We start from the raw sequence: 13,776 nt of genomic DNA, 5'->3' as shown, positions 1-13,776 counted from the left end.
AGTTATCTCGTGGTGGGTAGAATCATTGGTTACATGGTGAATGTTAGACGGTGTGTGTTCGACCACCGTTCCTACTGGGTTTCGACTCAATGCATCTGCTACGTGATTTGACTTCCCGGGTTTGTATCGAATTTCATACTCATATTCTTCTAAGAGTAATCTCCAACGTACTAGTCTTGAGCTAGGATCCGTTACGTTAAATAGCCAAGTGAGTGGTTTATTGTCGGTTAAAATAATGAACTTACGACCATACAAATATGGACGGAAGTGTTTAACGCTCCATACTATGGCTAGGAGTTCTCTCTCAGTAGTGGAGTAGTTGGATTCTGCGCGATTAAGTGTGCGACTTGCATATGAAATCGGGAGATCATTTGGCGGGTTACCTTGTGATAACACTGATCCTATAGCGTTTTGATTTGCATCTGTTGTCAAGTAGAACGTGTTACTGAAGTCCGGGTATTGCAATATGGGTTTGGAGCACAGGGCGTTTTTTAATTTCTCGAAAGCATACTGTTGAAGGCTAGTCCATTCAAACCTCGCGTCCTTTTTGAGTAATTTGGTCAGCGGCTTTGTGATATTGCTAATACCTTCGATGAACCTTCGATAATATCCTGCTAATCCTAGGAGTGATTTGATTTCTTTCGGATTCCTGGGGATAGGAAATTCTTGTATTGCTTTTACCTTATTCTCGTCGGGTCGAACGCCTTGATTAGTGATTAAGTGTCCTAAATACATCACTTCCTTTCTTAGGAACTCACATTTATCAGGTTGAATCTTAAGGTTATATTCCGAAAGTTTTTGGAGTACCTCAATCAACCTTTGGTTATGAGATTCAAGGGTGTCTGCAAAGACTACGATATCGTCGAGATATACAAAACATTTTATATTCTGGATACCTGCTAGAACAGTATTCATTAGGCGTTGAAACGTGGCGGGAGCATAACGTAACCCGAATGGCACTCTGTTGAATTGATAATGTCCAGTTGGGGTAGAGAAAGCCGTTTTCCCTGCATCCTGTGGAGCCATCTTTATCTGATGGAATCCAGATGTTCAGGACTGATTTAAGATTGTACATAGTGGTTAGATAAGCACGTTAGCATAAGTCGAATTAGTACTGCTGGTTGCATCGCAACCTAGTAGCTTTAATTTACTGTATCAAAGTTGATCGCGCACCCAGAGGCGACGCCTATGAACGTTAAAAAATTGGCACCATTTCAGAAGGCCCAGATGTGGGGAATCCTTTGTCCTAATAATGATGGTTCCTCGAACGGGACAACCTTCGCTCAAGTAGCTTTGTTTTGCCATAGCACCACGTTTCTAGCGGCGCCAATTAAGAGAACCCTCTTTGTCTACAAGGGTTCTCCTGGAGTACGCCTATGGGTGCCGATCCCTGAAGATAGTATTTAAGGTTCCAAAGGGGGTTTTTTGGCTCTCTCTATGATTTGACCACACGGCAACTAGCCCTTAATCACCAATACTTATTGTTCAAAAGTGTACCCAATTATATCATCCTGAAGTGCAAGGAGAAACGTTTTTTTTCTACAGTCCTTCGATCCTACAGGCAAGGTTTCTCTGAAGTTAAACATGGTCCTTCGAGCCGGATTGAAGCAGGGCTGTACGGTAAAATTGTGTTAATAATAAAAGGTGCCGAGAGTTAGTACGTCATCAAGAAAGTGTCAAAACATTGTGATAAAAGCAGTACAAGAAAATCCTGGAGAACGCAGCAGGGAGGCGGAGCACGGCAGAATCAAGAGGCAAATGGTACTGGGTGAGTCGTTCCCAATTAATCTCCTTATCCTTTGCAATTTATGCTGGCTTGACGCGGTGATTAGGGAAACAATTTCATGTGGCAATTAAATCCTTGGATCTAAGTTCAAGGATTGGTGCCAAAAGTACATAGGTGCTCAAGAAAAGGAAAAAGCGTTTTTGTGCCCTTTTTTGAATTTTGTAAAAACGGGAATCTAAACAAGGGAGAGGGCAATAAAATAAGAACAGTTTACTAAATATTGTACAATGGCTCAACCAAGCAATATTCGTAAACGAGCGGCAATAAAATCCAAAATGACCCTTTTTAAAACTTTTTTGGGAGGATTTGAGAAACAGCTAAGTGATCAAACAGTTACAGAGCTCGAATATCGACAACTTCAAACGAGAATAGATGCCTTGGACAACGTCCTTTTCGAGTATGAGGAAATTCAAGCCAAGATTGAAAGTGAGGAGAATAGCATGGATGTAGATCTCGCAGAACGCACCTTATTTACCAACCAATATTTTGATTTAATTTCTCGAGCTAAACATCGTTTAGAAACTTTTTTGCAAGAATCAAATGACCTAAGTAACAATAAGTCTGCGTCATCTCCAACCTCGATCAGGCGTAATGCTTCTCACGAAAAAAATGTTAAGCTTCCTCCTATAGATATACCTAAATTTGATGGTAACTTTCAAACTTGGTTAGAATATCGTGACACATTTGAATCAATGATTCATGCTAGTACGGTTCTGAGTAATATTCAGAAATTTCATTATTTGAGAGGTAGCTTGATGGGAGCTGCGGCGTTGGTTATAAAATCGTTGGAATTTTCGGCAAGCAACTATGAAGTAGCATGGATGCTGTTGTTAGAAAGGTACAATAACCCCCGCGTGTTAATTCAGAATCATGTGAAAGCTCTTTTTCAAATCGAATCTATATCAAAGGCGTCGGCAGAGCATATAAGATGGTTAATAGATACGATTTCTAAACACATGCGATGCCTCGAACAGGTGAAGGAGCCCACCGTGGACACTTTAATAATTTTTCTGATAAATTCAAAACTAGATAGCGTCACATCACGGGAATGGGAGGAATATAAAACCAAAAGGGATCTTGCGAACACCTCCCCGTCGCTCGAGGATATGAAGACATTTTTAAAAAATAAGGCTGTTTTATTAGAGACCATAAAGATGAACCAAACTCAGGCACAAGAATCCAAGAATGAATTAAAATACAGGCAGCCAAAGGAAGTACGAGGTTTAGTTACGGGGACGTCAAATTGCGCAATTTGCAACCAAGAGCATGTGACCGCAAACTGTGAAAAATTATCAAATCTAAACGTACAAGAACGTATCAAAAGGATACAGGAACTTAAACTTTGCATAAACTGCTTAAAGTTCGGACACCATAGTAAAGTGTGTAGGGGACGTCCTTGTCAACGTTGCTCATTAAAGCACCATACGTTGCTACATTTGGATAGGCGTCTCAACGCTAATCCCTCGCATAATTTTCAATCTGGAACCCGATCTAGTATTTCGGGTACCGGGAACAATGATCCGAGGAACAATAGTCCGGGCTCAAATGCGTCCATCGAACAGCGATCGGGTCAGGTACAAGAAACTAGCACCCTTTGTGTGAATTCTGCTCATCCAGCACATGTGCTTCTTAGCACCGCGTTAGTGAAAGTTTCGACTCCCGAAAGGGCAGCAATTAATGTCCGGGTACTATTAGATTCCGGATCCCAATCTAATTTCATACGTGGAGAGGTAGTTGAAAAATTAAAGCTAAATAAACAGGAAATCAACATGACTGTAACAGGTTTAAATCAACTAAGGTCGAGTGTAAAACACAAGTGTGATATCATAATCGAATCGTTGTACAATGCCTTCAAAACGAAAATATCGTGTCTAGTACTTCCTAATATAACGGGAAAGTTGCCGAGTGTACGTGTTAACACACAAAATTATAACATACCCTCGAACATAAAATTATCCGATCCCGGGTATGGGGAACCTAGTCAAATCGACATGTTAATCGGGGCGGAAGTTTTCTGGCCTCTAATTTGCGTGGGTCAGATCTCTCTTGGAAAGAATAAACCGATTTTACAAAAAACAAGATTGGGATGGGTAGTTTCAGGATCGATTGAGACACTTCCTAGTCACCCGAAAACCAAGGTGTACTGTAATTTGGCACAAGAAACACATTCAAAATCAATTATCGCGTTTCTGGGAAATAGAAGAGGGATTTTCATCTCAATCTAGTCAATCCGAGGAAGAAATAGCGTGTGAAAATCATTTTAATCAACATACTGTCCGATTAGAAAGCGGAAGGTTTCTAGTACACATCCCGCTCAAATCTTCTTCTGACGATCTCGGTGATTCATTTCATCAAGCAAAAAGGCAATTCTTTGCGCTCGAACGAAAACTTGATTCAAACCCAAATTTAAAATCTCAATATGTCGAATTCATGAACGAGTACATAAAATTAGGGCATATGCAAAAGGTGTCAAACGCAATGCTACATAAGCACGCATACTATATGCCCCATCATGCCGTAGTACGCGACGAAGCCAGAACAACAAGGCTTCGAGTCGTCTTTAATTGTTCCATGAAAACGTCGACCGGGGTCAGTTTTAATGATCTTCAGATGATAGGTCCTACCATACAAAAGGATCTAATGTCAATCCTATTGCGGTTTCGGCAGCATCGGTACGTAGTTGCTGCCGACGTTGAGAAAATGTACCGGCAAATTCTGATCGAACCCAACCAGCGGCCCTTACAAAGGATTTTATGGCGTGATAATGCACAGATACCGGTGGAAGTTTATGAACTAAAGACGGTCACCTATGGAACAAGCTCAGCTCCGTTTCTGGCCATAAGATGTTTGTTCCAATTAGCCTTTGAATGCGAAAAATCGAATGCAAGGGTGTCACAAGTTATAAAAAATGACATGTACGTGGACGATCTTTTAACGGGAGCTGATACGTTAGAAGAGGCGGCCGAAATTGCCCGCGACATATCTCATATATTAAACGAGGGTTGTTTCAAGCTGCGTAAGTTTTTCTCGAATGATAAAAACGCACTAAAGTACGTCGAATCTTCTGATTTGACAAATCAAACGTTGAACTTTGGCGAAAACGAGCCTGCAAAGACATTAGGATTGATATGGCATTGTCAGGTAGATACCTTGACGTATAACATAGGCTCAATATCCAAGGAGTTTCCAGTTACTAAACGCACGATTTTAGCTGGTACGGCACAAATATTTGACCCTCTGGGACTGCTTGCAGCATGTATCATCAAGGCGAAAATCCTATTGCAAGCTTTATGGCTAGAAAAACTGTCCTGGGATGAAGCGGTTCCCACCAGCATTCATACAGCTTGGGAACAATTTAGAAACCAGCTTGTAAGGTTAAATACCTTACGGATACCCAGATGTGTTCTATGTAGAGGGGCGATTAATGTACAGATACATGGATTCTCCGATAGCTCAGAAGCAGCATACGGGGGGTGCATTTATCTTCGGTCGGTTGATGAAAACGGGGATGTACACGTTAGACTCCTATGCGCAAAGGCCAAAGTTGCACCACTTCATACACTTACGCTGCCCAGACTCGAACTTTGCGGTGCGTTGGTATTATCTCGTCTTGTGTTAAAGGTCACGTCCTCTATCAACATAAAATTTGACGAATGCGTCTTATGGTGTGACTCATCTGTGGTGCTTGGTTGGTTAAAAATCTCTCCAAATTTATTGAAAGCGTTCGTAAACACTCGTGTCGCAGAAATTCAAGCAACCACGCACAATTACGTGCGGCGACATGTTCCTTCGAAGGACAACCCCGCAGATTTGTTGTCTAGAGGATTAACTCCATCTCAAATGCTAGAATCGGAAATGTGGTTTCATGGACCGAACTGGCTGAAAGGTGACCCCTCGACATGGCCGGCTAAATTTCGGCGAAACGAAAATTTACCCGAAATGAAAATTATTTCTCGAGCGTTTCTCACAGTACATAACAATGAATTTCCATTTGAAAGATTTTCGAGCTATCATCGCATCAAACGTACAGTGGCCTACATGTTCCGTTTTCTACGAAACTGTACTGTAAGGGGTAAAACCAACACCACAGAGCGAGGTGGCGTGTTAACCAGGGCGGAAATAGCCAATGCCGAACTTCGCTTAATAAAGATTGCCCAAGAGCAATCGTTTCATGAAGATATCCCTAATCTCAAGGCAAGCAATGAGCTCAGCCATAAGAGTAGGATTTTGGGACTTAGGCCCTTTTTGGCGGAACACTCCATATTACGAGTAGGTGGTAGACTGGCGGAGTCAAATTATTCCTATGAGAAAAGGCATCCTATATTGTTAGACGCTAAACATAAGCTTACCAAACTCATTTTTCATTACGAACATCATCAGCTATTGCATGCTGGACCTCAGCAGTTGCACTCTTCCATACGGGAAAAATTCTGGGTGATTGGGGGAAGAAATCTGGCGAAATTAACTTACAGAAAATGCGTCCGTTGCTTTAAATATAATCCAAAGAGTGAAATACCACTGATGGGTAATTTACCCAAGGAACGCCTACTGGCAGAATTCCCATTCAAGGTATGTGGAGTGGATTACGCAGGACCGTACTTAGTGAAGGATCGAAAGGGTCGTGGAGCAAAGACTTCCAAATGTTGGATGGCATTGTTCATCTGCTTTGCGTCCCGAGCCATACATTTAGAACTTGTGTCAGACTTGAGTAAAGATTCCTTTATTTTGGCATTAAGAAGGTTCATATCCCGCCGTGGCAAACCGACATTAATTTATTCAGACAATGGCACTAACTTCAAGGCAGCTCAGTCTGAGTTGTCAAACTTCGGTACCTTTTTACAAAAAATACAAGGCGATGTAGTAGATGCCATGACAAGTGAGAATATCGAATGGCGCTTTATTCCCCCTAGCTCGCCCCATTTTGGCGGTCTTTGGGAGGCGGGTGTTAAATCTAGCAAGTATCATTTAAAACGGGTCTTGGGTGCTCATGTACTGACTTTTGAGGAATTGTATTCTCTGCTTACCCAGGTAGAGGCAGTATTAAACTCTCGACCAATGAGCCCTCTTTCAACCGATCCCATAGATTTGAATCCTTTAACCCCGGCTCACCTGTTAATTGGACGACCATTAGTCGCCCTTCCAGAACCCGACTTGAGGACGATCACTACTAATCGGCTAAATCGATTCCAACTGATCGAACAAATGCGTCAGCATTTTTGGGATAGATGGCATAAGGAGGTGGTATCTGAGCTGCAACAGCGAGTTCGTTGGAAAAGGAACCAGCATCAATTGAAAATTGGCACCTTAGTTATCATCAAAGAAGACAACACACCAGTGATGTTTAGTTTCGATTAAGGTGAAAAGTAAGGGTTTTTGTTCATGCTTAATTATCGAGTGTGCTTTATCACAATTGTCGATAAATTCGGACAGTTTCGATTTGGTACCGTCAAACTTAATAAGTATATCCTTAACAAATTCGATTGGTAGGTTAGACATTTTTCTTATGGGTGTTTCTTTAAGATGACTTCAAGAATTTCGCAGGTTAATGGTATTGAGTTTATAAGACTTACAGTATTGTGAGTAATAGATCAAGACGCATTTCTTGGAGAAGGTGCTACTTCCTCGAAGGAGTATACCAGATGTTCTCCGGTTGTCCGCTGCAACGCGATATTGTACAAGTTGAGATCTGTCTTGCTGGTCCCAGTTGTTCTGCTGCAATTCCTTGGCGAGAAGGGTAGGCTGCTTGGTGAACGAGAACAAGAAGGTCTCTAAATGGATTCTGGACGTACGAGACTTGGAAATTCGTGGATACCGTGATACGGGCACGCACACGACGAATATTGTTTCGTTATTACGTCAACTATATCCCACTTCTGACACCAATTTTGTTATGTACCCCGATGCAGGGAAATAGGTTTTGACAACAAAAACGCGTTGGTTCTACTAGTCACTACTATAATCAACTATTCTGGTCGAGAGTCTATTGGGAAGAGTGCGTGTTTTTACCCCCAAGCTGTATTTATGTATATATCTAATCAAATAGAGGGGTGATTACAAAACTAATTACTATGCAATGTCTATTGGAAAAACTCCGGACCTTGGCTTAATTACTTTATCTGTGGGGCCAAGGTTAAGTTAGTATTATTGGTTGGGCCAAAGGCCGAGTTAGTACAGAACAAATACAATTCTTCATGAGAAATACAAATAAGCTCGAATATCAGTTAATTTATCCTAATTCATAAGATAGGTACATTACACTATTGCTGAGATCAGAACAGATGAACTTGGTAGTGAAGAGAGATTACCTAGAAGAAGTACTAGATTGGCAAATTTAAAAACTAATTCAGATTGATAATGTATCTTTCCTCCTTGTTCTACTTAGGATATTGTATAAGTATGTATGTTTTTATTATTATATAAACCTTCTATATTTGTTAAGCGTAGAAATCTATAACCAGCTTATAGTTTTACAAGAATTCTGTTAGAATTCATCTTTTAAGGGGGGAGGTGTAAAGCACCCCGGGTTACGCATACGTAATAATATCATATATGTATTAACCTCTTACATTATTTCTTGTACTATTTTCTCATGGAAACCTAAGGACAATATTAGAACTTAATTAGAATGTATATTTACGTAGAAACACAATTCCTTTGTATAACTAACCCATCAAATTGTAATTAGCTGAGACTCAAAGTCTCAGTACTGTTTAAGGTTCAAACTACCCTTATTAATGTACTTTAGCAAAGTCCATGTAGATATCATGTATATAAATAGGGCAGTCAAGCAGTTAAGACATAGTCCAGCAGAAACCTTCACGACTCATCTTCACAAAACACTTACATAAAAGTGTCTTTACGCCTCGCTCCCGCTCTTGTATTATCGAGAAGTTAATAAAGTGTTATATTTTTGACTCGCGTATAGTTATTCCAACCCGGCACATTACATAACTTTTTATCAACTTTATGTCTATCTATCAATGCTTTGCTCTCGTTGTATGCAATATCGTGTTCCTTGCACGCTTTATCCAACGGGTTAATCCCAACGACTTCTCTGGTTTAACGCTTTTTTAGATCGGTCCCCGGACCGCAGTAGTTATGTCCAGGTAAATGTAGTTCCACAGGTAATATGTTTATTATAGAATTGACTAGACTGAATTCGTAATGTTTACTGAATATTAACATCACCACAACTAAAAAAATTATGAATATATTGGTATATACTATATGTCGGAGATTTATTAGTTTCTAAGTTCTGTAAATGTAATATTAGAAGAGACAATAAGATGAAGGGCAGGCTGACAGCCTTTTTAAGAAAAAGCATTGTCTAGCGAGGTCACTAATACCACGACGCTCTTAAATGGCCATGTGTGCTAATTATTTGGGTAACACTAAACTATTGGTTCTTTTGTAATAAGGACTAGCAGGTACTTTTCCCACGGTTTTGAAGGACTCACCAGAACTGGGAAAGTTAAGACAACAGGGACAAAGAACTGGCAGTTAATAGATTGACGAGCAGAAGAGCGGTCGTGGGGTAGTAAATTCGCTAGTCTGTCTTTTCATTCTTTGACTTTTAAAGAGATACTTTTCCTCGAAAATGGAAAACGCATCAAACGCTATTCCGACATATACTATAATTCCAGGCTTCGAGATCTAAGGACTCGAATATTCCTAAATACAATCGTGGAACGCCTGAACGTCCAGATTGCAACTGGGGAGTTTTCGTATGACCGTTGGTTATTATTTGTATGTAACATGGACCTAGATAAATTTTGGGATATTTTGAAAGTGTTCATTAAAGGCTTTTCAACGATGTATCACATGATGACGTTTTCCAGAGTTTTGGTTTAAAAGAGACCATCATTAGAGTTTTTAATAAATGTGAACGGAATTTTATTACAAATATGAATATTAACATTAAGAATTTATTATTATTTTAAGACCTTAAATTTGTTATTTAATCATTAATGTTCATGTTTGTAATAAAATTCCGTTCACATTTATGTAGGATCGCGCCCCTTGTAGATAGGTGTTACTGTTAAATGGGATACATATTAGATAGTAGGAATTAACTGTAAGATTGTTATACCCCTGGGGTACGACTCTGGTGGGCATTAGTTGGGGCATGGGAACTTCCCATGCCATGCCTTTTCGGTGTTAGAAATCCCCGCAATAAACCGGGTCGGCATTGGAACTGCTTGTAATATACTTTGTCGGCATTTGAATTGCCCTTGATAAATTTCGTTGGCCCTATAGTGGCAGTTCCAATTCCCAGCTTAAGATGTAACGGTTTGATGCGGCGGGTGGTGCAGACGGCACCCTAGCCAGGGTACGCCCATGGTTTATCACCATGGGTTTTAGTATTTAAGATTTTGGAGGGCATATACAAGCTCTCTTTTCTTCTGGGTTCGGTTGTCGCTGGTAACTCAGAAGTCGCGTCCGCGCTCGCTAAACTCACAAGTTACTTTATACTGTCTTTTGTTCACTTTACATTAATAAACGCATACTTATAGTCCTTTCCTATCTGTGATTTTATTATAAGATATAAACACCATCCTATATCTACAGTAGTATCAAAACCCGATACTACATTTATCTAGGTCCATATTAAAAAAAAAAACAATGTTGGGGTCATTATCTCGAAAACTAGGCCAACTATAAAATTTAGAAAATCGCACAAGTCAAGAGACCAAAAAAGCGTAAACAATTTGTATGAAATATATTTTTTTAATCTTTCGTTTTCTATTTACAGTAAATTCCGTTTATAAAGTACTCTCTAGGGAGTAAAAATAGGATACTCTATAACCGGAGGTACGCTATAAAAAATACATTAAAAAAAGTCATATTTCTTACATATTGCGTACGTTACGCACATACGCCTTTATTCATCTAAAAGTCTGAACAAATCTATTAACACATAGTAATTTAGGTACACTTAAATTTTGAGTGTAATACATACGTACATGAATACAAAAAAATGCTAATGTGTATATAGTACATATCTATGCATGTGTATAGTATATGTATATATGTATGTATTAAAAAAATGGATGATAAATTTTAACAGAAACATTGTAACAACATAGAAATAGAATACCATATAAACTGTACTGTATTTATTCTGTTTTTGTTAAAAAACTTGTTATTTTTGTTTGCCGATTACTTTTCAACAATTTTATATTCTCGATATGTCTTTCAACTTTTAGGGCCGCTTGAAGAATATCATCAGATACATTATTAATAGTTTCTAAAAAATGTATAACACTTTTAATAGCACAAAGTGCCTCAGAATGACTCGTTGGTTTTTCTCCATCCTGTTGAGCATCATCGTTTTCATTATCAGAATTTTGATAATCATTTAATGTGCCTAAAACTTCAGCAGTAATACCATCATCCGTTAAGGTTTCCGTTGCTATTACATTATCATCAACTGTCGAAAAACCGTCATACTCAGCAAGATATGTTTCAGCACTTGTTAGATCTTCATAGTTAAGGCGCAGCCAGTTACTAAGGGGAACATCCCAGTCATTACAGTCCATATCAGTATTTTTGTACTTTTCGAACCACTGAGCTAGGGGCAACTCATCATCTGAATCAATTTCTCAGTCGATTTTACAAGACCTGCATATCGAAAGCAGTTTGCAATAGTTGTTGGCGTAACTTCATTACAAGATTGGTCGATTAACTTTATCGAGTCAAGGATGGTTATGTTGAAGGGCTCTTTATTATCTAATGATTTGATCAGACGGCACATAGAGGATCTACGATAATATGCTTTAAAACATTTAATTATGCCTTGATCCATTGGTTGTACTACGGAGGTATAATTTGGTGGCAAAAACTCGAATCTAATATTTGTTAGATGTAGAGTTTTTGAGTGAGCTGCACAATTGTCAACCTGCAGCAATATTTCTCTATTTTGTCGTCGTAAATTTTTATCCCAATCTTTTAAATAGTTTTCAAAAATCACTGAAGTCATCCATGCTCGAGTGTTTGATTTATAAATTACTGGTAGACTTTTTACATTTTTCATGCACATTGGCCGTTCATATTTACCGATAACAAGAAGTTTGCATTTTTCACTACCCGTCATATTTGCGCAAACCCAAACGGTGTACCTCAACTTTGATTGTTTCCCTCCCACACATTTTTCTTCCCTAAATTTAAGGGTACGATCTGGAATCATCCTGTAAAATAACCCACTCTCGTCCCCATTAAAAATATTTTTACCTGCTACAATTTTTCGATGTTCCAGGCCACTTATCATCTAACCACTTTAGGACAACTTGTCTGTCAACATCTCCTGCTTCACCAGAAACTTTACTAAAATTTATGTTGTGTCGAATTTTAAAACGTTCGAGCCACCCTGTAGAACACTTAAAATCGTCACCTTGTAATCCCCTGGACAAATCTTCGGCTTTTGCTTTTATAACTGGACTTATTGCAGTATTTTCGGATCTTCGAATTTCAAACCATCGTAGAAGAGCTTGATCTACATTTTGACGTACAGGATTTCTAATTTTTTTAATCTTCTGGGATTTATTTTCGCTGGCTAGCTTAATTTTTTGTCGATTACTTCAAATTGTAGAAACCGTTGTTTTTGTCAGACTTTTTCGTTTGACAATTTCTGATTTCCAAATGCCACTCTCAATACTTTTAATAATGTCTAACTTCTCTTTAACAGTTATAGACTTACGTTTGTCTGCCATTTTGAGCAAACCAAAAAAGTACCAAGCATTCACTAATATAAAAGCAACAGACTAAAACTACCGCTTTTACCCATATCTGTTCCGTACGATCGAGTATTGCAAAATCCCTGGCGCCTTAGGGAAACCACCGGACCACCATCCGGCTATAACGTACAAATGTACTTTACACCCGGAGTTGGCAACGAAATAAAGGAAAAATAAAGGACGCTATAAACGGAGTTAATATTATACATGATACGTTATAACCGGCAAAAAATCAAGAGTATTTCGGTGGGACCAATAAAATACGTACTTAATAACCGGAAGTACGTTATATCCCATGTACGTTATAGACGGAATCCACTGTATTTTGAAAATTAAATTTTGGCATTTTTCAGATTTCTCCTAATATCTCGGAAAATAAGAACAAAATAGCAACACTGTTTTCGAATATTGACTAAGCCCCAAGTTTGACACATTTTCTCTAATTTAACCAACCTCGCATCTATTGCGATTTCCAAGATACCAATGGTGTGCATCGAAATTTTCATCACCCTGTACACATTAGTTGTGTTGTGTTTGGTGTAGTGAGAAATTCGACAAATCTGAACTAAAATTTAATCTTTGTTAGATACACAGCCACACTATTATTATTAGAAATTCGGCTACCCCCTCTGATATTTATGTTAAAAAGGGTGTAGGGTTTTGGGAATAATTCCAAGCAGCTATGTAAGGGAAAAAAAATTATATTATTGATATACAAGGTGTTTCTGAACGTAGTACCATAAATTCAACTACGTATTCTAGGTCCTAAAACATGACGAAAACTTCATATAAACCTATATCGAAAAACGCTTCGTTTTCGAAATACAGGGTGTGAAAAGTTGGTTTATGATTATGGTTTTTTATAAATATTTTCGAAACTATTCGAGATTAAGTAATGAAATTTTATACCTTATTGCAACTTTTTGTGCTCTTTCTGAATTTTTAGAAGGAAATTGCTACATTTTAGCAGGGGCGGATAGCACGGGGGGGTAGTGCTTAAAAAGTGTCTATACTTTTTTGTACTTTATTTTATTGGCGATTTTATAAGAAAAATATTAAATTTGAAGATTTTTACACAAAAAAGGTACTCTTGTTGAAAATCAAAATATTCAACAGTTTTCGAGAAAATTGAGATTTAATAAATCGGTGGATGGTACGATTCATAAACATCAAATTTAAAACTGCGTTGGCTTTGAAATGAAACATTAAATGTATTTGACATTTTCGTACATCGAAGAATAATAAACTATAAATATT

The 13,776-nt window shown here is 38.5% G+C and overlaps 2 protein-coding genes across 2 annotated transcripts; one reads left to right on the top strand and one right to left on the bottom strand.

The window, feature by feature from the left end:
* The first annotated feature begins 2,013 nt into the window (after positions 1–2,013).
* LOC136407992 (uncharacterized) lies at positions 2,014–7,141 on the top strand. Its single transcript, XM_066388633.1, has 2 exons — positions 2,014–3,816; positions 3,881–7,141. The coding sequence occupies exons 1-2, from the start codon at positions 2,014–2,016 to the stop codon at positions 7,139–7,141; spliced, it is 5,064 nt and encodes a 1,687-aa protein (XP_066244730.1).
* A 2,965-nt stretch (positions 7,142–10,106) lies between these two features.
* On the bottom strand, positions 10,107–12,816 carry LOC136407989 (tigger transposable element-derived protein 4-like). Its single transcript, XM_066388630.1, has 7 exons — positions 12,784–12,816; positions 12,566–12,702; positions 12,017–12,361; positions 11,456–11,973; positions 10,943–11,375; positions 10,377–10,441; positions 10,107–10,234 (listed from the first exon to the last, which is right to left on the bottom strand). Exons 1-7 carry the CDS (start codon positions 12,814–12,816, stop codon positions 10,107–10,109), a joined length of 1,659 nt encoding a protein of 552 aa, XP_066244727.1.
* Between the last annotated feature and the right edge of the window lie 960 nt (positions 12,817–13,776).

The sequence above is a fragment of the Euwallacea similis genome, chromosome 4 (assembly GCF_039881205.1).
Source record: "Euwallacea similis isolate ESF13 chromosome 4, ESF131.1, whole genome shotgun sequence".
Lineage (NCBI taxonomy): Eukaryota > Metazoa > Arthropoda > Insecta > Coleoptera > Curculionidae > Euwallacea > Euwallacea similis.
The sequence above is the reverse complement of the archived record's forward strand: the minus strand, read 5'-3'. Positions and strand labels throughout refer to the sequence as shown.